Genomic DNA, 25,099 nt, shown 5'->3' with positions numbered 1-25,099 from the left:
AGGACAACAAAAGAATACTCAGTTTTGCCTAAAGCCTGTGGTGCTGATAACACCCAAATGACCTAAACTTGAGCAATCGCTGATTTATTCATTGATTCATTCATTTCTTCAACAAAATCTGCATTGAGCATCTTGTCTGTGCCAGGCCTCTGTGCTAGCACCATGAAGAGGACTAAGATCTAATGACTGGCCTTAGGGACACCACAGCTGAGTGGGGGACACCAATAAGGAAAGCGGTGTTTCCGACGCGGTGTTAACAAGGGCCATGGGAACACAAAGGAAGCCAGGCTGGCTGATGGAGTTGAGATGATAGGGGACTGAGAATCAGGAGAAGGATTCCTTGGAAAAGGTGATGCTTGAATTGGCAAAACCATGGGGAGAAGGGAGAGGCTGGAATGTAGAATGTGGCAAGTGCCATGTCACACTGTGGCCAGGTAAGGGAGATCTGGCTGTGAAATAGGGAGGCCGGGTCATGTGTCAGAGTTAAGCCTGTGGAGGCAGGCCGGCCCCAGCTTCTGAAGGGCTCTGCATGTGCCAACAACCCGATACAGCAGGCATTTTTCTCATCTTTCATTTCAGAGAAAACGAAGGCTCAAAAAAGATGAGTAGCTCGTCCAGGATCAGATGGCTAATACAAATTGTTCTGATGCCAGGCCGTGTGTGGTGGCTCACGCCTGTAATCCCAGCACTTTGGGAAGCCGAGGTGGGTAGATCACAAGGTCAGGAGTCCAAGACTAGCCTGGCCGAGATAGTGAAACCCCGTCTCTACTAAAAATACAAAAATTAGCTGGGCACAGTGGCAGGCACCTGTAATCCCCAGGACTTGGGAGGCTGAGGCAGGAGAATCCCTCGAACCTCGGCGGCAGAGGTTGCAGTGAGCTGAGATCGTGCCACTGCACTCCAACCTGGGTGACAGAGCGAGACACTGTCTCAAGAAAAAAAAATAGTTCTGATCTCAAAGCCCATATTCTTCACCGCTCCTCTCTACTGCCTCCACTCTGGTGGCGGACTAGGAAACGGACTGTGGTGAGTGCCACACTGGAGAGATGGAGATTGGTGAGGCCAGTGCAGGTGGGCAGTATGAAGACCTGAATTAGAGCGGTGGAGACAGAATGGAGAAGAGGGAACAGATCTGAATACTGAGGAGTTAGAATTGACTGGTCTTGTTAGAAGTTGCTTGAAGGTGGGAAGCAAAAACACATGACAATTACCACTATTTCTAGCCTGGGCAGCTGGATACTTTCCACTGAGATTGGGACCTTGGAGAAGAAAAGCTTTGGAACTGGAATATCAGAAGTCCACTGGTGACATCCGAGGGGACGTGTTTAGAGGGCAAATGGACACAAGGGTCTGGAGCTTGCGAGAATGGTCTGAGCTGGAGGGGGGAAAATCATAGTGCCCGCCTCCTTGGCTTGTGGTAAGGGGAAAGTCAGTAAAGATCAAGGGCAGTACCCAGCAGAGAGTCAGCACTCTGTAAAGGTTAGGAACGATTGTTTCTATCATCACAGGTGGTAATTAAAGTCATGGGAGTGGATGAGGTGCCATAGACAGCAAAGAAGGAGAAGAGGACCTGGGGCTGAATGCTGAAAAAAAAAAAACAACATTGACACCTAGGGGGCTGGCAGAGGAAGGGGAACGTACAAAAGACCGAAGCAGTTTCTAGAGCCATAGGAGGAAGCCTGGAGAGTATGGGTTTGGGAAGGAGGATGAGGGTATTCAAGGAGGAGGTATCATCAGGAGGTTTTGAATGTTTGAGAGTTCAGGCCCCATGAAGCTGAGGGCATGCTCTGTGAGGCCCATGCTCATGCATTTGACAAACAGGAATCAAGCACATGCTAGGTGCAGCGCTGGTGCTGACAAAACATCAGTAACTGAAACAGATGCAGCTGGATGCAGTGGCGCATGCCTGTAATCCCAGCACTTTGGAAGGCTGAGGCCAGGAGTTCAAGACCAGCTTGGCCAACATGCTGAAACCCTCTCTACTAAAAATACAAAAATCAGCCAGGTGTGATGGTGGGCGCCTGTAATCCCAGCTACTCAGGAGGCTGAGGCAGGAGAATTGCTTGAACCCGGGAGGTAGAGATTGCAGTGAGCTGAGATCGTGCAACTGCACTCCAGCCTGAGTGACAGAGGGAGATTCTGTCTCAAAAACAAGACCAAAAACAAAAAACAGATGTGAGGTGCTTGACACTCACATTCCATGGAAACTTTAGTGGTGCAAGAGACAAATTCATTCCTCCAATCCAAAGAGGAACTTTGGAGTCCACAGCCTATCAGTGTCAGAGGAAACTTCAGTGATCACTTGTCTGATCATCTCATAGAATAGATGAAGAAACCGAGAACGAATGACTTGCCCAGGACACCAAAGTGAACGAGAGACAGGGCTGTAGCAGCAGGCTTAGTATTCCTTTGGCAGAAGGAGCCATAGAAATGGCACTGTATATGGGAACCGTGGTTATTCCATGCAGCCATTTCCCGGGTGCTAACAGCACTGGTGTTTTATAATTCTTTGCTCCTAGAAGCTTGCAAAACCAGGGTTCCAGGTCTTTCTCGGCAGGTCTCAACAAGACTGCCACCTACTGGCCACATATGAGAAGTGCGCTTCCTCACAGAGGTTTGCCTCCTTCCCAGCAGAGCACTAGCATGAATGTGTCTGGCATGTTGCACTAAACAGACCAGCCAGGCATGGTGGCTCATGCCTGCAATCCCAACTCTTTAAGAGGCTGAGGCGAGAGGATCGCTTCAGCCCAAGAGTTTGAGGCTGCAGTGAGCTGTCAAGCCACTCACTACATCCTGGGAAACAGTGAGACGGTTCCTCCCACCCCACCCCCAAAAATACTGGGAGCAGTCAAATCAGCTGGGGCAACATCGTACCCCCCATCTCTAGAAGAAATTTTAAAAATTAGCCAGGCATAGTGGCACGTGCCTGTACTCCAAGTTACTTACTGGAGCACAGGAGGTTGAGGCTGCAGTGACCTGTGCATGCGCCACTGCTCTCCAGCCTAGGTGAGGGAGCAAGACCCTGTCTCAAAGCAAAAACAACAACGACGACAAAAAAAAAAATAAGACCAGTGTCATCAGTTTCAGGCATCTTCCTGACATTCTGTAATTAATTCTGTCTCTGATTTCTGTATATCCTGCTACCTCTTTAACCACACCTGTTCAAAGCCCAATGTTGAAACAATAAAAACATGTTTTATGCATACCTTTTGCTTTTAAAGCCAGGCAAAAAAGTAAGTGATGTATGTGTCACGGTGTTATTTGCATTGCTGGATCAAGAATTACTACGGTGTGTCTTCCACTGGTGTCTGCTTTCACCCAGTCCAATCAGCCCGTGTCCTGGTGTTTTGAACTATCCCTGAGACCTGAGTCAAGCATCACTGTCCTCAAAAAGGAGACAGGGCAGGACATAGATGTTTTGAGGGGCAGGCAAATGGGGAAGTTAGAAATAAGTTTCCCCCCAAGATTTTCACTTAAATACTTAAATCCCCTGGAAGACTGTTTTATAGGCTTTTTTTTTTTTTTTTTTTTTTTTGAGATGGAGTCTCGCTCTGTCACCCAGGCTGGAGTGCAATGGCACAATCTTGGCTCACTGAAACCTCCGCCTCACAGGTTCAAGCGATTCTTCTGCCTCAGACTCCTGAGTAGCTGGGATTACAGGTATACGCCACCACTTCTGGCTAATTTTTGTATTTTTAGTAGACATGGGGTTTTACCATCTTGGCCAGGCTGGTCTTGAACGCCTGACTTCTGATCCGCCTGCCTCAGCCTCCCAAAGTGCTGGGATTACAGGTGTGAGCCACCACACCCAGCCTGTTTTATAGACTTTTATAATGCTGAAATAAAGTGTCACAGTTGGCTGGTTGTGGTGGCTCATGCCTGTAATCCCAGCACTTTGGAAGGCTGAGGTGGGTGGATCACAAGGTCAGGAGTTGGAGACTAGCTGGGCCAGCATGGTGAAACCCCATCTCTACTAAAAATTCAAAAAATTAGCGGGGTATGGTGGTGCATGCCTGTAATCTTAGCTGCTCAGGAGGCTGAGTCAGGAGAATCACTTGAACCCAGGAAGTGGAGGTTGCAATGAGTTGAAATCGCACTATTGCACTCCAGCTTGGGCGATAGAGTGAGACTCTGTCTCCAAAAAAAAAAAAAAAAGTGTCATAGTTGAAGTGCTCATATACTTTTGGGAAAGTAATGCATCTTTTAAAATAGCAGGTTTTAATGTGAAAGTCTCCCTCAGTGTCAGAGCCTTGTGGCTCTGTTCAGTGAAGTTGTACAGTACAGGTGGCCTCTTATACAGCCGGAAAGGCCAAAACTACTGCCCATGTCAGCTGAGAAGTACAAAGAAGGGCTGGGCGCAGTGACTCAGGCCTGTAATCCCAGCACTTTGGGAGCCTGAAGGAAGTGGATCACTTGAGCTCAGGAGTTTGAGACCTGCCTGGCCAACATGGTGAAACCCCATCTCTACTAAAAATACAAAAATTAGTCAGGTGTGGTGGCGTATGCCTGTGGTCCCAGCTACTCGGGAGGCTGAGGCAGGAGAATCGCTTGAACTCAAGAGGTTGAGGTTGCAGTGAGCTGAGATTCACATCATTGCACTCCAGCCTGAGCAACAGAGTGAGACTCCATCTGAAAAAAAAAAAAAAAAAAAAGAAGTGGAGCCTCACTCCTCTTGAGTGTGAGCTGGACTTAGTGACTGACTTCTAATTAATAGAGTAAAGCAGAAGTGACAGTGTTCAAGTTCTTAAGTGGTCTTCCTTGGTCTCTCTCTCAGATCACTTGCTCTGGGAAAAGCCAGCTATGCTGTGAGGCCACTGAGGCAGCCCTATGGAGAGGGTGACATGGGCAACTGAGGCCTTTTGCCAATAACCCAGCTAACACTGGAAGTGGCTCCGCCAGACCCAGTCAAGCCTTCAGATGTCTGCGGTCCCAGCTGACATTCTGACTGCAACCTCAGGAGAGACCCTGAGCCAAAACCACTCAGTGAAGCTGTTCCCAGGTTCTTGCCTCAGCCTCCTGAGTAGCTGGGATGACAGACATGCACCACGATGCCCAGCTAATTTTTTGTATTTTTAGTAGAGACGGGGTTTCACCATGTTGACCAGGATGGTCTCGATCTCTTGACTTTGTGATCCACCGGCCTCAGCCTCCCAAAGTACTGGGATTACAGGCTTGAGCCACCGTGCCTGGCTTGTTACTGTTTTTAACAAAGTTTTGGGGGTAATTTGTTATACAGCAATAGGCCATTGATGCAGATAGACTGATTTTAACAGCTTTTGTGGATTTATGCGAAGTTTGAATATGATGGCTTTCATTTTGTCTTCACAGCAGCTGTGCAAGCTCTGTAGTGGCAGTGGCAGGGAGTTGGGCAGGAAGAGGGGACTTGGAGAGGGAGCCTGCTGGAAGTCACCATGCTGCATGGCCTAGACTTCCATCCTTGAGAAAAGGGCATGGGGAGAGGGTGGGGCAGGGAAAGGGAGGCAAAAGGGCCAGCCATGGGCAGAAGGTGGGTGCTGAGGGGCTGAGGAATCTGAAGTCCTCAGGAGCTCTGAAGTTCCGGCTTCTCCCAGCTCACTTAGCCCTACCAATATAACCAATATGAACTGCTCTAAACTTTACACATATTTAAAGAAAAGGTTTTTTTTTTTTTTTTTTTTTTTTTTTTTTTTTTTTTTTTTTTGAGATGGAATTTTGCTCTTGTTGCCCAGGCTGGAGTGCAATGGCACCATCTCTGCTCACCGCAACCTCCGCCTCCTGGGTTCAAGCGATCCTCCTGCCTCAGCCTCCCGGGTAGCTGGGATTACAGGCATGTACCACCATTGTTGGCTAATTTTGCATTTTTTTTTTTTTTTTTTTTTTTAAGTTGAGACGAGGTTTCTCCATGTTGGTCAGGCATGATCTTGAACTCCCGACCTCAGGTGATCCACCTGCCTCAGCCTGCCAAAGTACTGGGATTACAGGTGTGAGCCACTGCACCCAGTCAAGAAAAGGTGTTTTTAGTTCATTGGTAATTTGGTGAATTGGCCACTGAGCAAACTTGTTACTTGGCCAGTTGATTTTTGGCAAGTGTGCTTTTGGCAAATTAATATACAGAGAATTGGTCTGCTTCTTCCTTTTTTTTTTTGAGACAGAGTTTCATTCTTGTTGCTCCCAGGCTGGAGTGCAATGGCGTGATCTCTGCTCACTGCAACTGCCACCTCCTGGGTTTAAGTGATTCTCTTGCCTCAGCCTCCTGAGTAGCTGGGATTACAGGCACGCGACACCATACCCAGCTAATTTTGTATTTTTGGTAGAGACGAGGTTTCTCCATGTTGGTAAAGCTGGTTTTAAACTCCCAGCCTCATATGATTCACCTGCCTCGGCCTCCCAAAGTGCTGGAATTACAGGTGTTAGTCACCACACCTGGCCTGGTCTGCTTCTAATTAAGTCATACACAGTAATTTTTATGTTCTTAGGTAATACTTTTTTTTAGAAAATTGAGACAGTTGGGCAGGTGCAATGGGACTGTGCCAGGACTCTTGGGTAATAATTTATTTGTAGGCTGGGTGTGGTGGCTCACACCTGTAATCCCAGCATTTTGAGAGGCCAAGGCAGGCAGATCACCTGAGGTCAAGAGATTGAGACCAGCCTGGCCAACATGATGAAACCCCGTCTCTACTAAAAATACAAAAATTAGTCGGGTGTGGTGGTGCACATGTGTAGTCCCAGCTACTAGGGAGGCTGAGGCAGAAATGTTGCTTGACCCCAGGAGGCAGAGGATGCAATGATCCGAGATCGCACCACGGCACTCCAGCTGGGGCAACAGAGTGAGGCTTCATCTTAAAAAAAAAAAAAAAATTATCTGTAAAAGGAGTACTAATACATTGATACACACACACACATACTTCAAATTTCCAACAGAATTCATTAATTTCTTCTTCAGAAAAACTTCTATAACTTTTAAATTTCTCTTCTCCAGGGAGACTAATAAGTAACTGCTTCTACGGCTTAGACTGCCAGTCCTGATACCACTCATTCCTGGAAGAGCAATCCTCCCTGGGTGGAAACTGCATTTTCTACTTCAAAGCAAAGATAAATGGAGGTGAGTTCCAGGTATGACCACTTTGGAGAAGTCCTTCCTTCATTTCGATTTTGCTTTCTCAGGTTAAATAGGATAATCATTAAAAGAACTTCTAAAAATCTGAATTCTGTGATTAAAAAAAAAAAAACTAAGAAATTAATGGATGTAGGAGTCAGTCTCCTTTGCCTGTTTTTTTTTTTTTCTTTTCTTTTCTTTTTTCTTTTTGAGATGGAGTCTGCCCAGACTGGAGTGCAGTAGCGTGATCTTGGCTCACTGCAACTTCTGCCTCCTGGGTTGGAGCAATTCTCCTCCCTCAGGCTCCCGAGTAGCTGGGATTACAGGTGTGTGCCACTACACCCAGCTAATTTTTGTATTTTTAGTAGAGATGGGGTTTCGCCATGTTGACCAGGCTGGTCTTGAACTCCTGATCTGAGGTGATCCACTCAGCTCGGCCTCCTAGAGTGCTGGGATTACAGGCATGAGCCACCACCCCTGGCTGCCTGGTTATTTTTACTTCAAAGTGAAAAACGTGCCAATAACAATCAGAACCTCCTGTGGCAGGGGAACCAGGCAGCAGGGTGTTCCCATGGCATTGCACACAATGCTCCTTCGCCACCCCTCCCTTGAGAAAAGGGAGGAAAAGGAAGAGAGAGAAGCCTATCTCACTTGCACAGACATAAAGCTATCACTACGTATGTCCCTCAGGTCTGACATATCCCACTGTAGTGGTTTTAAAACTTAGCCATAGGCTGGGTGTGGTGACTCATGCCTGTAATCCCAGCATTTTTGGAGGCCAAGGCAGAAGGATTGCTTGAGCCCAGGAGTTAGAGACCAGCCTGGGCAACATACAAAATCCCCTCTCTACAAAAAATACAAAAATTAGCTGGGCATGGTGGTACATGCCTGTAGTCCCAGCTATTTAGGAGACTGAGGTGGGAGGATCACCTGAGCCCAGGAAGTTGAGGCTGCAGTGTGCTGTGATCATGCCACTGCACTCCAGCCTGGGTGACAGAGTGAGACTTTGTCTCAAAAACAAAACAAAACAAAAGTTGGCCAAAAAAAAAAAAAATATTTGACTCTCTGTTCGTAGAGGAGTCGGATCTATGTGCTTCTCTTGAGTCAGGGTAGGAGGCGATGCTTTGTCACTTATGAAGCAAGGTCAAAAAAGGCCATACAGTGCTTTGGTCTAGAATGTTGGAGAAGCTCGTTCCTGGCTACCTGCTCTTGGAACCCAGCCGCCAAGCTGTGAGAAGCCAGGGCTGCATGGAGAGACCATGTGTAGGTGCTGCAGTTGACAGTCTCAGCGGAGTCCTAGCTTCATGCTCTGATAGACTCCAGCTCCCTAAGCCAGGTAAGATGGCTCATGCCTGTAACCACTTCTTTGGGAAGCTGAGGCAGCAGGATCGCTTGAGCCCAGGAGTTTAAGAGCAGCCTGGGTAACACAGTGAGACCTCGTTTCTAAATAAATAAATAAAATAAAAAGACTAGCCGGGCGCGGTGGCTCAAGCCTGTAATCCCAGCACTTTGGGAGGCTGAGGCGGGTGGATCACGAGGTCGAGAGATCGAGACCATCCTGGTCAACATGGTGAAACCCCGTCTCTACTAAAGATACAAAAAATTAGCTGGGCATGGTGGCACGAGCCTGTAATCCCAGCTACTCAGGAGGCTGAGGCAGGAGAATTGCCTGAGCCCAGGAGGCGGAGGTTGCGGTGAGCCGAGATCGCGCCATTGCACTCCAGCCTGGGTAACAAGAGCGAAACTCCATCTCAAAAAAAATAAATAAATAAATAAATAAATAAAAATAAAAAAAAAAATAAAAAGACTAGCTCCCTTGCTCTACCCTATGCCAGGAGTAGGGTGAAGCACTTGGCTCAGCTGCAAATTAGTACTATTTTGATGGAATCTTATTAAAAACTTACTTTTTTTTTTTTTTTTGAGATGGAGTCTCGCTCTGTTGTCCAGGCTGGAGTGCAGTGGCATGATCTCCACTCACTACAACCTCCGCCTCCTGGGTTCAAGCAGTTCTCCTGCCTCAGCCTCCCAAGTATCAGGGATTACAGGCATGCACTACCATGCCTGGCTAATTTTTGTACTTTTAGTAGAGACTGGGTTTTACCATGGTGGCCAGGCTGGTCTCAAACTCCTGACCTCAAGTGATCCACATGCCTTGGCCTCCCAAAGTGTTGGGATTACAGGCGTGAGCCACTGGCACCTGGCAAAACTCTAAAATTAATGCAAAAATATTCTTGATGAGCAGCATATCCAAATGTCAAGTGAAGACAGGAGACACTCTGGAGCCTGAGCAAAAGGAAAGGTCAGTGGTACCAGTCCTCAACAGCCCCATTCTAGACCAGCTGTGGCTCCCGGCTGTCTTCACAGATGAGTCCCCAGACATTGTAGAGCAAAGATCATCCATCTCCAGTGTGTCCTGTTCAAATTCCTGACCTACAGAATATGTGAGCATAATAAAATAGTGGTAGTTTTGTTTGTTTGTTTTGTTTTGTTTTTTGAGATGAAGTCTCACTCTGTTGCCCAGGCTGGAGTACAGTGGCATGATCTTGGCTCATTGCAACCTCCACTTCATGGGTTTGAGCAATTCTCCTGCCTCAGCCTTCTGAGTAGCTGGGACTACAGGCATGCACCACCATGCCCAGCTCATTTTTGTATTTTTAGTAGAGACAGGGTTTCACCATGCTGACCAGGCTGATCTTGAACTCCTGACCTCGTGATCCACCTGCCTTGCCATCCCAAAGTGCTGGAATTATAGCTGTGAGCCACCACACCTGGCTAATAGTGGTAGCATATTATGGCACTACATTTGCAGTGGTTTGTTATAAGTAATAGGTAACTGGAAGACCCACCCTCAGCGCTAGAGGCCTTAGCATCTCCTACCTTCCTCCAAAAACCTTCTCTTTTTCTTCTTCTCTATACCCTCTTCCTTGGCCCTAAGAACTCAAGAAGTAAAGGGTCACTGAAGACAGATATTGTCTCCTTAGACATTTCAGATTTTATTCTCAATATGATGATTAACAGCACAAATCAGGGTACACACAATTCATTTGTACCAATTCATTCATTCATTCATTCGTCCCAATTCATTCATTCATTCAACAAACATTTAAGGGGCTACCTTTTTTAGTGCTATTTATACACTGACATACAGTGGTAAATAAAAAAGTATTTTTTTGTATTTTTAGTGGACACTGGGTTTCACTATGTTGGCCAGGCTGGTCTCCAACTCTTGATCTCAAATGATCTACTCTCCTTGGCCTCCCAAAGTGCTGGGATTACAGGCAGGAGCCACTGTGCCTGACCATATATTTTTAAGATGATCATTCTGGCTGCAGCAAGAGAATGGATTACAGGGGGACAAAATGGAACCAGAAAGGGCGGCGGGTGAGACTAAGGTTAGACTAAGGTGATGACAGTGGGGGACAGGGACAGGGCAAGTAAGCAGAGATACAGCCTAGAGGACTTGGTAAGCAGGGGATGGGGTGGGTGGTGAGAGAACGAAGGGCATCTGGTATTAGCCCTCCATGTTTTGCTTGAGTGGTTGGGCTGGTGGAGGTCCCTGTTACTGAGACAGGGAAAACAGGAAGAGGGACAGGCTGGGAGAAGAAAATCAAGAAGTCTGTTTTGGCCATAAATTTCAGAAGTCTGTCAAACATCCACATGGGAAACCACGTAGGGAAAAATTGTACAGCGATGCGAAGGAAGAGCCTGACCTAACAGTCTGGTAGAGAAGCAGGAGAAACAAGAGAAGGAGACTAAGGCCCAACCAGCGAGCGGAGGGAAACTCCTATCACAGCAGCCAACAAAGAAAGCGAGGGAGTGATCCGCTGGGTCAAAAGCAGCTGGGAGGTCAAGTAGAAGGAAATGGCAAAGAAATGAACAGCTGGGGGCCCACTTGGGGTCAAGGAGGGGTGTGCCTCCCTAAATGCTATAATTTTACCTTTTTTTGGTACATGTCTTTTAAATCTCTTTTAATCCATAGGTTCCCAAAGAGGGCCTCTTTTAAAAATGGAAGAGAGAGAGCATATTTGCACGTCAGTGGAGATGGTCCAGCAGAGAAACAGGGAGAGGCTAGCTACAGACGGAATGTCTTTGAGGGAATGTGCTTCAGAGAATAAGCAGAAGAGGGAGCCTGTGACAGGAACCGGGGACACTAGCATAATGGGAAGGAGGGCAGAGGATGTGGCTAACCTGACTTACCGGTCAGGCAGGTTGGTAGATGTGGTGGGGGAAGGTGGCATTTTCGATGAAAAAGGAGGTGAGGCCACCAACAGCTGCCTCCATCACTGACACCCACAGCAAGATAAACAATCACCAGGCCCCTAAGCCCCTCCACCTCCTGTTGTCAGTGGACACTGCCCAGAGGATGCCACTTTCCCTGTAGCTTTCTCAGGGGAAGGATGCCAATAACCCCATGCCCTGCCCTACACACACACTACGTGGGAGTGGAGTGGACACTCCCCCACTTCTCCTTCCAAGACACTCACTTTTCTCCTTCTCGATGCAAACAGGCAAACACAAACAAAACCCCAGTGTCTCACACAGTTCTTAGCACATCAGAGATATTCAGTGAATATTTGTTTAAAGAAACAAACCACCCCTGCCCTTCTGAGATCAGTCCCTGTCACCCACTAAACTCTTCTCCCAGCAGTCACTCAGGTTTCTCTTGGACACAGGCTGCTTCTCCACGCTGACTGCTGCCAGCATCTTGGGGCTTCACTCTGGTTTTGCAATTTGGTATACTCAAATTCAAAGAAATTACTCTGTAATCCTCTTCAGTCATACACTGTTGGGAGCACATATAAGACCCATCGGAACTTTCCTTCCCTGCCTCAGGAGACAACTGAAGGCATGCAAATTTCTTCTCTCCCTTAACTTCCCATCTATGCTGATCATGTGAAACAGTGCCCCTGAGTGGACAATCATTGCACATGCATTCTCTACATTTGGAATAATAGGAAGACTATTTTGAAGCGCCTGGTTAAAATAAGAATAATACATTCATTCAACAGACATTTTTGTGTGTATGTGTGTGCATCTGGTATATCTGAAATTATCTTGGGGCACGTAGTTTCACTGTTATCACATGATTCTATAACAAACCAAAGGCAGTCACAGAGTCATGTTCCCACTGCCTTTTCCACAGTGTTAGCTGTTACTAAATAAATGCAGAAGGACTCTAACTTAGGCTGATATTGGAAGAAGCTGGGGTCAGTTTCAACTCTGGAGGATTTCATCAGCATGAGGGTTTTTTTTGGTCGGGTGCAGTGGCTTGCACTTGTGATCCCAGCACTTTGGGATGCAGAGGGAGGAGGATCACTTGAGCCCAGGAGTTTGAGGGCAGCCTAGGCAACATAGGGAGACCCCATCTCTACAAAGAATTAACTGGGCATGGTGATGCATGCCTGTAGTCCCAGCTACTTGGGAGGCTTAGGTGGGAGGATGACTTGAGCCTAGGAGGTCAAGGCTGGAGTGAGCCATGCCTGTGCTACTGTGCTCCAGGCTAAGCAACAGAGTGAGACCCTGTCTCAAAAAAGAAAAAAGACTTTTTTTCATGAATTTATTTAACAAACTTCTACTGAGTACCCATCATGCTCTAGGTCCTGAGTGGGAAAGAGATGAATCAGACCTAGTACCTGCGCTGTTGTTCAGAGGTCTGGAGGAGAAGGGCATAGAGGTGAGTAATCCCAATGAAGGGCGATGTGCAGCACTCACTCACTCACTCACTCACTCAGCAAATGTGCAGTGAGGACCTGACATGCTAGGCACTGTGCCGAGGCTATAAGGATAAAAGCCATGACAGTTGAACTGAAATTGTGCACAGTCTGTGTAAGGGGAAGTCATCATTTTAGAGAATACCGCCCTAATGGAGGGAGTTAAAGGAGGGGAAGTGGGGACAGGGTGGTTCAAAGGAAGGAGGGCTGACATTTGGGCAGGGGTCGAAGGGTCAGGGAAGAGCTTAGAGAGGCAGTGCTTAAGCTGAGCAGTGCTGGATGGATGCAGAGTGGGCATGTTTGCCACACAGAGGTGGGGCGGGGAGAGGAAGTTCTCAGTGCTACCCAATCTAGTCTTTGGGATTGTTAGACTAAGCTTCCTAACACGATTCTACTGCCAGGTCATCCTCTTGCTCCAATGCCAGTGACAACCCTCTGGTGCAGGGTCTGACTATTTCTTAGGTCCCTGTACCACTCCACTCCTTCACTGGCGACTCCTCTCCAGCCAGGACACTCTGTTCCAGCTGCTAATAGATTTTAGCACAGCATTATTTCTCAACATACAAGGGCCACATATGCACACAGACCTGCAGGGGTCAAAAAACAAAAAAACCGACTATGTTGCTGAAGGAATAATATGCCTGACATTCAGTTTCGGCACTGCTGCCCAGAAAAGGCCTAGGTTGGAAGTGGCCTCCAGAGCCTTGTTGATCATCCCCAGGATCTCACTTGTGTAGCTAAACCTCAGTGCCTGGCCCTTATGCCTTCCTCCCCAGGTTTCCTGAACCTGGGGCTCAGCCTGTCATCCTGGACACAGGAGTCCCTGTCCCTATACTGATGCCCAGACCATTCCTGCTTACCGGACCTTTCTGTCCTGGTCTCCTGGCCTTGCCCGCTCTGACATCCATACACTGCTTCATTCTCTTCACCAGGCAGTTCCCTGTGCTGTCTGTGCTCTCTTCCTGGGGCCTATGTTCCCAGCTGGACCAGCACATTCTTATTTTGTCATTTGAACCACCCCCAATGCCTCCCAATTGGCCTCCAGCCTCGAGTGTCCCTGTGGCTCTGGCCGGCCTGGCACAGCACCACCCAGGCCATCTTCAGAGGCACTGCACTCCCTCAGCCCTCACCTGTAGCAGGCTCACTGTCAGTGGCTCCATGCTGCATACTGGAGAGGCTGACACCTACCCTACGTGGCATGCAAGGTGCCCTCCATTGCTCCTAGCCTACCTTTTCCTAGACCTCGACCTTTATCATCCCTTCTCCAGTGACCTGCCCGTTATTCCCAGGACACGCCCTGCACTCCCCTACGTCTGCCTTCCTGCCATTCCCCTTTCCAGAACGACCTCCTCTGCTCCGTTTGACCTTCCAAAATCCTCCCCACTCTCCACAGCTCAGTTCAGACAACACCGTCTCAGTGAACCCTTCCTTGATCTCCCCCTGTTGAAAATAGAATCTCCTTCCTCTGAACCACTATAGGAAAAGGGAAGGAAATTATATTATTTAAATATCTGCCATGAGCTATATGTTAAAAGCGTAAACTTTAGAGTCAGGCGGATCTGGCTAGAATCCAATAGCTGTGTAACCTTGGGAAGCACATGTAATCTCTCTGTGCTTCACTATTTTATCTTGAAAAACATAAAAAATACCTATCTTTTTTTTTTTTTTTTTTTTTTTGAGATAGAGTTTCGCTCTTGTTACCCAGGCTGGAGTGCAATGGCGCGATCTCGGCTCACTGCAACCTCCGCCTCCCGGTTCAGGCAATTCTCCTGCCTCAGCCTCCTGAGCTGCTGGGATTACAGGCACGCGCCACCATGCCCAGCTAATGTTTTGTATTTTTTAGTAGAGACAGGGTTTCACCATGTTGACCAGGATGGTCTCGATCTCTCGACCTCGTGATCCACCCGCCTCGGCCTCCCAAAGTGCTGGGATTACAGGCTTGAGCCACCGTGCCCGGCAAAAATACCTATCTTTACTACTCATTCATGTAAACATTTGAATCCCTAATACATCCCAGGCTTTGTACTCTAATGGTTATCTTGTTGTTATTGTTGTTTTGCTGTTTTTTTGAGACGGAGCCTCGCTCTGTCACCCAGGCTGGAGTGCAGAGGCATGATCGTGGCTCCGTGCAACCTCTACCTTCCAGGTTCAAGTGATTCTCGTGCCTCAGTCACTTGAGTAGCTCGGATTACAGGCATATGCCACCATATGCCTGTGGAGATGGGGTTTTGCCATGTTGGCCAGGCTGCTCTCAAACCTCTGGCCTCAAGTGATCTACCTGCCTTGCCTCCCAAAATGCTGGGATTATAGGTATGAGCCCCACGCCTGGCCTCTTATGGTTATTTTCAGAAGTAAATTAGGTGATGTATGGAAAGTGTCTGGCACATAGAAGCTCTCAATAAATAAAAACTCATTGGCTGGGTGTAGTGGTTCATGCCTGTAATCCCAGCACTTTGGGAGGCTAAGGTGAGAGTAATGCTTGAGGCCTAGAGTTCAAGACTAGCCTGGGTAACATAGTGAGACCCCGTTTCTGCAAAAAAATTTAAAAATTAGGTGGATGTCGTAGCGCACACCTGTAGTCCTAGCTACTTGGGAGGTTGAGGAGGGAGGATCTCTTGAGCCCAGGAGTTTGAGGCCACAGTGAGCTATGATGGTGCCACTGCACTCCAGCCTGGGCAACAAAGCAAGATCCTGTCTCAAAAAAACCCACCAAAAACAACCAACCAAATTAATACTATGACTATTCAGTTTAGTTTCTGAGAAGAGGGACATTCCTCAGGGTGATTTCTGTTTAGCTGGGAAGCACCACATAAGACTGGGATCCAGAACCAGCTCTGGACCCAGGCAGACTCCCATAACCGTTCCAGCACCCTGTGGCTGATGCAAGGCACAGATGTGACTGACGTTTTCTGAACCAGCATCTTCCACTGCTAAGGCCGTCCCAGATACTCAACATCAAGGCTCTTTGTGACTAAGAGAAAACTCTGGAGAACTGAGACAGCTGGCTCTTGGCACCCCCCTACCGTCTGGAGTAGCCTCCCTACCTTCATACTGGACTTCCAGGTGCATAGTGCCCAGAACCTTCAGCACGCAGTCCACGATGCTGGGGTGTGTGGTCCCAATAATTGGCTGACAAGACAGACAACAGGACAAGGTGGTTAGTCTTTTTTTTTCAAAGATGGAGTCCCACTCTGTTGCCCAGGCTGAAGTGCAGTGGCACAGTCTCAGCTCACTGCAACCTCCGGTTCCTGGGATCAAGTGATGCTCCTGCTTCAGCCTCCCAAGTAGCTGAGATTACAGGCACCTGCCACCACGCCCAGCTAATTTTTTTTTTTTTTGAGACAGAGTCTCTCTCTGTCACCCAGGCTGGAGTGCAATGGCATGATCTCGGCTCACTGCAACCTCCACCTCCCAGGTTCTAGAGATTCTACTGCCTCAGCCTCCTGAGTGGCTGGGATTACAGGTGCATGCCACCATATCTGGCTAATTTTTGTATTTTTAGTAGAGATGGGGTTTCACCATGTTGGTCAGGCTGGTCTGGAACTCCTGACCTCGTGATCTGCCCACCTCAGCCTCCTAAAGCACTGGGACTGCAGGCATGAGCCACTGTACTCGGCCCCCAGCTACTTTTATTTTAGTAAAGACGAGGTTTTGCCATGTTGGCCAGGCTGGTCTCAAACTCTTGATCTCAAGTGATCTGCCCACCTTAGCCTCCCAAAGTGCTGGGATTACAGGCGTGAGCCACTGTGCCCACCCAAGGTGGTTAGTCTTTAGATCTTGTCCACCTGGAAGAAAGGAAACTCAGACTTGCAAACAGCCAGGAGCCTGGGTGAATGGGGGAGAGGGAGGGAGGGCAGTGATAAGTCACTGGGCCTAGGCTGAGGCTGCCACTGAACTCTCTAGCTCAGGAGGCATTAAATGAGGCTACCTGCTAGAGGTGCAGAAACAAGGCCGCCTACTCTGGCTAGGGGAGAGAGGACACAGGGCAAGGAGAATGGAACTCATCCAAGATTGTAAAATCTTCTCTTCCTCAGGAACCTCATCCCATCAGACAGCCCCTTTTTTCTGTCTCTCCAAACTTTACCCATGCATTGGTTCCCTTCTTGTAGCATTAAACATCCTCAAGCTCATCCATATTTAACAACATTGTCCTTCAACTCTTCCTTTGCTATTGCTCTTTTTTCCCTTTACATCTAAGCTTCCTAAGAGAAGCCACTTCTTCATCCCCCATTCATCCTTTGACAGGATGCTGTGATTTAATTTTTCCTGCCAAAGACAGTCTCTGAATTCACCAAAACTTTTCCTGCTGGGCCTGTCTTTCTATTCTACTCTTACTGAATCCCTTTGTTGCATCTGACCCGCCGGTCATGTCCCCCTTATGCAAACTTTTTTCCCTTGATTTTTCCAGCCCCGTTTTTTCTGTTTTCCCTCTATCACTGTCATTGCCCTTTTTCTTTTCTTTTCTTCCCATTTTTTTTTTTTTTTTTTTTTTTTTTTTTTTTTTGAGACAGATTTCTCACTCTGTCACCTAGGCTAGAGTGTAGTGGTATGATCTCACCTCACTGCAACCTCCACCTCCCGGGTTCAAGCGATTCTCCTGCCTCAGCTTCACAAGTAGCTGAGATTACAGGCATAAGACACCAAGCCCAGAAATTTTGTTTTTTAGTAGAGACAGGGTTTCATCATGTTGGCCAGGCTGGTGTCAAACTCGATCTGCCCGTCTCAGCTTCCCAAAGTGCTGGGATTATAGGTGTGCGCCACTGTACCTGGCCATATCTTACCCTTTTTCAAAGAGGTAGAATGGTATGTAGAAAGAATAAGGACTTTGGAGACAGTTGATTTAAATTCTTCCTTGGTAAACACCTTCTACATAGCATGTGGCCTTGGATATGTCACTTAACACACTTTACTGAGCTCAGTTCCACCATCTTTGAAAAAGGAGAATAATGTCTGTCTCCATCAGCTGTAGTGAAGACGAAGAGAGGGAGTGTAGATAAGCCCCTAACAGCGGCTGGCATGTATGAGGCACTTAATAAATGGAAACTGTGGAAATAAAATAATGATGATAATCTGATCTGTTTTTAGAATTGTTTTAGAGACAGGGTCTCATTTGATCACTCAGGCTGGCATGCAGTGGGCCATCATAGCTGATTGCAACCTCGAACTCCTGGGCTCCAGTGATCCTCCCACCACAGCCTCTGGAGCAGCTGGGACTATAGGCACATGCTACCACACCCAGTTATTATTATTTTTAAATTTGTCTATTTATTTATTGAGATAGAGTTTAGCTCTTGTTGCCCATGCTGGAGTGCAAAGGCATGATCTTGGCTCACTGCAACCTCTGCCTCTTGGGTTCAACATCTGCCTCAGCCTCCCAAGTAGCTGGGATTACAGGCATGCACCACCATGCCTGGCTAATTTTGTATTTTTAGTAGAAATGGGGTTTCTCCATGTTGGTCAGGCTGGTCTTGAACTCCCATCCTCAGGATCTACTGGCCTCTGCCTCCCAAAGTGCTGGGATTACAGGCGCCATCCACCACGCCTGACCTTTTTCTTTCTTTTTACGAGAAAGGTCTTGCTTTTTTAAAAGCCCAGGGAGTACAGCGGTGTGATCTCGGCTCACCGTAATCTCTGCCTCTCAGGCTACGAGATCCTCTGAACTCAGCCTCCCAAGTAGCTGGGATTACAGGCGTGTGCCACCACGCCCGGCTAATTTTTTTTTTTTTTTTGAGACGGAGTTTCGCTCTTGTCACCCAGGCTGGAGTGCAATGGCACGATCTCGGCTCACCGCAACCTCCGCCTCCTGGGCTCAGGCAATTCTCCTGCCTCAGCCTCCTAAGTAGCTGGGATTACAGGCACAGGCCACCACGCCCAGCTAGTTTTTTGTATTTTTAGTAGAGACGGGGTTTCACTATGTTGACCAGGATGGTCTCGATCTCTCGACCTCGTGATCCACCCGCCTCGGCCTCCCAAAGTGCTGGGATTACAGGCTAGAGCCACCGCGCCCGGCCTCCCGGCTAATTTTTGTATTTTTGGTAGAGATGGGGCTTCACCATGTTGGCCAGGCTGGTCTCCAACTCCTGACCTCAAGTGATCTGCCTGCTGCAGTCTTCCAAAATGCTGGGATTACAGGTGGATCACCTGAGGTCTCGAGTTTGAGATCAGCCTGGCCAACATGGCAAAACCCCATCTCTACTAAAATACAAAAATTAGCTGGGCATGGTGGCGGGTGCCTATAACCCCAGCCACTTGGGAGGCTGATGCGCCTGGCTTGATGGTTCATCTTAAAGCTACTTTTTGAGCCTCTATCCCCTCTCTACAAAGGCACCATGTCTTCATATGCTCACTATGCCCCAAATCCGATTTCACTTGCATTCTAGGGCACTGTCTGAGAGAAGGGCAAAAGCCAACAAGAAAAAAGCCTTCCCCAGCACTGGAGATCTGGTCCCTTCACTTACATGCTGTCTACAAATGCACCATTATTCTTTCCCTATCAAATCGACTCCTTTAATCTTTTCTACAGTCCTTTCATCATCCTTGTTGCTTGTCTCAACCACTTTTAAGTCTGCCAACATCTTTCTGATCCTTAAGTAAACAGGACAAATCACTCTGCTGGAAGACATGAACTCTCTGCCCTACCTTGGCCTTCTGGAAGTAATGCTGATTGAACAACAGACATGCAGTGGGAGGCTGAGCCCCATTTCTCATGCCCATGTGGAGTGCAACTGTGGAAGGTAATTGTAAGATTATTGCATTTGAATCGGAACCACAGGAGCATGCAGCCTTGGCTCACCTGGGCAGTCCTGAGAGTCTGCAGGGACAGCTGCTGGGCTTTGGGGGACGTGCAGGGCAGCAAAGCTATTAGACCTTTATACACTTGATTCTGGTACTTAGGATTGCCATGGACCAAAGAATCCAACAGAACCTGCACTTCCTCCTGGGTCTCTTCTGACTGAGACTTTGCTAAAAATTCTGCTGTGGATCGTACACCTGAGCAAAGAAGAGAGGAAATGCTGAATTGGAAGGGATTTATGAAAACAATCCCCAGTCAAGATTACATAATATGAATAGGATTAAGAGTGCTTCAACCAAGCCCGATGAACCAAAGCAAAATTGAGGCTTGGTTCTCATGTTGTTTACCTTATAGCTTGTTTACCTCAGAGCTATGTGGCTGGAGGATTTTGTTGCAGCACAGGCATGCCAAAATCTGTGTTTTAAAATTTAAAATGGCTCTGCACAATTTACAAATAAAACATGCATTTTTATTGCTATATGATAACACTTGTATACTACTCAGCAGTTTGCAAAATGGTTTTACAAATATTAACTCACTTAATCAAGGCCGGGCGCGGTGGCTCAAGCCTGTAATCCCAGCACTTTGGGAGGCCGAGGCGGGTGGATCACGAGGTCAAGAGATCGAGACCAGCCTGGTCAACATGGTGAAACCCCATCTCTACTAAAATAAAAAAATTAGCTGGGTATGGTGGTGGGTGCCTGTAACCCCAGCTACTTGGGAGGCTGAAGCAGAAGAATTGCTTTAACCCAGGAGGCAGAGGTTGCACTGAGCCGGGATCGTGCCACTACATTCCAGCCTGGTCAACAGAGCAAGACTCCATCTCAAAAAAAAAAAAAATAAATAAATAAAAAAGGCCAGACTTGGTGGCTCACTCCTGTAATCCCAGAGTTTTGGGAGGCCGAGGCAGGCGGATCACAAGGTCAGGAATTCGAGATCAGCCTGGCCAATGTGGTGAAACCCCATCTCTACTAAAAATACCAAAGTCAGCTGGGCGTTGGGGCAGGCACCTGTAGTCGCAGCTATTTGAGAGGCTGCGGCAGGAGACTCACTTGAACCCAGAAGGCAGAAGTTGCAGTGAGCTGAGATTGCGCCACTGCACGTCAGCCTGGGCAACAGAGTGAGACTTCAACTCAAACAAACAAACAAAAAAAACAAAAAGAAAGAAAGAAAAAGGGAGATGTGGGTGATGGTATCTCTTTTACACGCCTCACTTGGAGTACTTCATAGATTATATTAAAATTATTGGGTCGGGTCTGGGTGTGGTGGCTCATGCCTGTAATTCCAGCACTTTGGGAGGCTGAGGTGGGTGGATCAAGAGGTGAGGAGCGCCGGGCGCGGTGGCTCAAGCCTGTAATCCCAGCACTTTGGGAGGCCGAGGCGGTGGATCACGAGGTCAAGAGATCGAGACCATCCTGGTCAACATGGTGAAACCCCGTCTCTACTAAAGGTGCAAAAAATTAGTTGGGCATGGTGGCGCGTGCCTGTAATCCCAGCTGCTCAGGGGCTGAGGCAGGAGAATTGCCTGAACCCAGGAGGCGGAGGTTGCGGTGAGCCGAGATCGCGCCATTGCACTCCAGCCTGGGTAACAAGAGCGAAACTCCGTCTCAAAAAAAAAAAAAAAAGAGGTGAGGAGTTCTAGACCGTTCTAGACCAGCCTGGCCAACATGGTGAAACCCCGTCTCTACTAAAATTAGAAAATATTAGCTGGCATGGTGGTCTGCACCTATAATCCCAGCTACTCAGGAATCTGAGGCAGGAGAATTGCTTGAACCCAGGAAGCGGAGATTGAAGTGAGCTGAGATCAGACCATTGCACTCCAGCCTGGGTGACATAGTGATACTCTGTCCCAAGGAAAAAAAAAATGATTGAGACAGGCGTGGTGGCTCATGCCTGTAATCCCAGCACTTTGGGAGGCCAAGGTGGGTGGATCACTTGAGCTCATGTGTTCGAGACCAGCCATGGCTAACATGGCCATATCCTGCCTCTACTAAAAATAATAAAAATTAGCCAGGCATGGTGGTACATGCCTGTAATTCTAGCTACTTGGGAGGCTAAGGCATGAGAATTGCTTGAACCCGGGAGGCAGAGGTTTCAGTGAGCTGAAATTGTGCCACTGTACTCCATCCTGGGCGACAGAATGTGACTCTGTCTCAAAAAAAAAAAAAAAAAAAAAAAAACTAGATTATACTTTTCTCACCAGCCTATAAACTCTCTGAGGATAGGACTGTATTGTATTCATTTTTGTATCCCTAGCACATCTAGCACACAGCAGGTATTTTGTATCCCTGGTATACATCTAGCACACAGCAGGTATTCAATAATTTTATTTCTTTTTGCTTTTCTTTTTTTTTTTTGAGACGGAGTTTCACTCTTGTTACCCAGGCTGGAGTGCAATGGCACGATCTCGGCTCACCGCAACCTCCACCTCCTGGGTTCAGGCAATTCTCCTGCCTCAGCCTCCTGAGTAGCTGGGATTACAGGCACGTGCCGCCATGCCCAGCTAATTTTTTGTATTTTTTTTTTTTTGAAATAGAGATGGGGTTTCACCATGTTGACCAGGATGGTCTCGATCTCTTGACCTCGTGATCCACCCGCCTCGGCCTCCCAAAGTGCTGGGATTACAGGCTTGAGCCACCGCGCCTGGCTCTTTTTGCTTTTCTTTGTTTTTTATTTTTATTTTTTATTTTTGTTTTTTTGGAGACAGAGTCTTGCTCTGTAGCCCAGGCTGGAATGCAGTGGTGAGTTCTCAGTTCACTGCAACCTTTGTCTCCCAGGTCCAAGTGATTCTCCTGCCTCAGCCTCCTGAGTAGCTGGGACTATAGGCATGCATCACCACACCAGGCTAATTTTTGTATTTTTAGTAGAGATGGGGTTTCACCATGTTGGCCAAGCTGGTCTCAAAATTCTGACCTCAGGTGATCCACCTACCTCAGCCTCCCAAAGTGCTGGGATTACAGGCATAAGCCACCGCGCCTGCCCTTTGATTTTATGTCTAGAGTTATTCATAACTCAATTTCACAAAAGATACTGGGCCACAGCTCAACAAATCTTTGAATAGATGCCTCAAAGAGGATATGTTTAAAAAGGAGAAGTATTTCTAAAACCACCACTGAAAAATCTGAGCAAATGATGAATCAGGAGAATCATAAATCTGGACGTGGACAGGAACACACAAAGTTTCCTGTTCTTCCAGTTCTATGATGTGTTTTCCTACAGTAGTGGTGGATGCTACCACCATTTCATCGAGGCCACTAGGGAGCCACAGCTTGTCATACACGGTACCCACCATAGCTTTCACAAATGAGCTCCTTGTACTTCCTGCCAGAGTTTGCAATAACCTGAAGTAGTTTGACGGACTCCTTCTTGGCCTCCTCCGTGATCTTCTCCAGCCCAAGTATTTCCAAGAGTGTTAGGACACCTCCAACCTCAAGAAATTCTCTAAGGTACCGATTACTGTCCAGAGGGATAGAAAAGTAGAAATAAAACTCTTGTGAAGTTCCTTTGCACTGACCTTTCAAAGAGATCCTAAGGACCCTTCACAGACTGTGCCCTCCTATCCAGGGAAATGTCCACAGGTAAAGTGATACAAGAGTGTAGAAATTCTTCCTTCCAGCAGGAGATACTGGAATTAGATACTAGGGACATTTCTTGGTTTTGGCATTCCAGCATCTGTTCTCTTTCTTCTTTTTATTTTTTTATTTTTTGAGACAGTTTTGCCCTTGTCACCATGCTGAAGTGCAGTGGTGTGATCTTGGCTCACTGCAACTTCCACCTCCCGGGTTCAAGCAATTCTCCTGCCTCAGCCTCCCGAGTAGCTGGGATTACAGGCGCCTGCCACCATGCCTGGCTAATTTTTGTATTTTTAGTAGAGATTGGGTTTCACCATGTTGGCCAGGATGATCTCGAGCTTCTGACCTCGTGATCCACCCACCTCAGCCTCCCAAAGTGCTGGGATTACAGGAGTCAGCCACCACGCCCAGCCTCTCCTTCTTGTAATAGCACCTCAACTGTCACTTGGGGAATCACCCCTCTGTCACTCATGGGCCATGTAGTTTTGGTGGGGTGAGGAGGTGACAGGGTATGTCACCCTTTTGACTGTAGAAATTGGTTTGGGGCTGGGCATGAGACCTAAATTGGTCCAATGATGCTGAAAGCCTGGGACTTTCTTGGGAAGCTGTGGAAAGGATCTGCTCCTTTTTTAGTGTGTCTGGAGCTTCTGAAGACCACGGCACTCAGAGGTTTATGAACACGGAGGAGAAGAGACAGAAATATGGGAAAAGATGGAGGGGGAGACCAAGTACTAATGAAATTGTTTGGGCCTGGATCTAGTCAGGCCTGAAATATATATTTCTTCTCTCTGGGTTTTTCCAGTTAAGTGAGCCAATAATTTTCCTTTTTCTGAGTCCAACATGAGTTGGTTTTCTGTAATTCACAACTGAGAGGTATTGACTAGTAAAGTGTCACTGGAGAGCACGGGATGAAGGAGCAGCTACAGCAGAAGCCCAGTGGACATTACCTCTGGGCCCATCTGAGAGCTACAAGGAGCCCACTGGGAACAGGAATCCATGGCCCTGGGTGGTGTGAATGCCAAGGACATCATGAGCCCGAGGTGCCACTGAGACCCCAGAAGCACGCTAGAACAGCACTCACCTGCTTACAGCTGATAGGAAGATGCCAATGGACTTGAGAAGCTTTTCTAAACAACAACCAGTCATATAGCTGTATGAGAAGTTAAAGAGTGAATTTCAGGGTGGTTTTTCACACAGAAGCCAGATCCCATGCCTGATCTCTGGTGGGTGGCCCAGGGTGGTCAAGTAGCTGAACTATGCCCCTTTACCCTGAGAGGGGCCACCAGCTGAATGGGAAGTGGCAAACAGGGTTGGGGGGAAGGGGCGCTGGCTGTTCACTGTTCTCCAGGAAGCCCCTCTGTGGTACTTTAGCCACCTTGGCTCTGACAGGCTCTCTAGGGAACAAGGAGGCTCTGATAAATTCAGAGTCTCTGGAGAAGCTGGAAGTCAAGATCCCAAACCTCTCTAAGCCGTGCCCACTGCATCCTTGGTCTCAGCATAGTTCATGACTTTGTGTCTCATTCTTAGATTTCCCTAAAAAGAACAAGCTTCATCATTAATTCTCAATTTTGTACTTACTCAAAGTTTTACACTGGAGGTCACTATCCTTGTGAAGAATTGGCTTCCTAATAAGAATAATAGGAGATGGTGGAAAAATTAAACTGATTTAAAACAACCTCAGTATTTAATGTTATTTTTTAATGTGAGTCTTTGCAAAAAGCCTCATTATAATAAAGCACCCAAAGCACGCATCAGCTTAGATACAAGGTATGAAATCAAGCCACAACAGAAAAGGAACCAGTCAACAATTACTAGGCTCATAACACATCAGAGGCTCTTAGAACACTTAAGAAATTAGCTGAAATTATTGCAGCTCATGGAAGATGACTGAGAGCCTCCAAGGCTGATAAAGGCTAATGTAATGGGTTGGAGGTAATGGTGCTTTGTT

General features: G+C 47.4%; 1 protein-coding gene across 1 annotated transcript in view; it reads right to left on the bottom strand.

Annotated features, from left to right (window-relative positions):
- Positions 1 to 25,099, bottom strand: part of ARMH1 (armadillo like helical domain containing 1) — a 60,464-nt gene that overhangs the window by 9,341 nt on the left and 26,024 nt on the right. The window contains exons 3-6 of the mRNA XM_039474607.2: positions 24,233 to 24,301; positions 22,869 to 23,035; positions 19,580 to 19,776; positions 15,831 to 15,915 (exon numbers count right to left, since the gene is read on the bottom strand). Of these exons, the coding sequence (XP_039330541.1) occupies positions 15,831 to 15,915; positions 19,580 to 19,776; positions 22,869 to 23,035; positions 24,233 to 24,301 (518 nt within the window). The remainder of the gene's footprint in view (positions 1 to 15,830; positions 15,916 to 19,579; positions 19,777 to 22,868; positions 23,036 to 24,232; positions 24,302 to 25,099) is intronic.

Source organism: Saimiri boliviensis, chromosome 11 (assembly GCF_048565385.1).
Source record: "Saimiri boliviensis isolate mSaiBol1 chromosome 11, mSaiBol1.pri, whole genome shotgun sequence".
Taxonomy (NCBI): Eukaryota; Metazoa; Chordata; class Mammalia; order Primates; family Cebidae; genus Saimiri; species Saimiri boliviensis.
The sequence above is the reverse complement of the archived record's forward strand: the minus strand, read 5'-3'. Positions and strand labels throughout refer to the sequence as shown.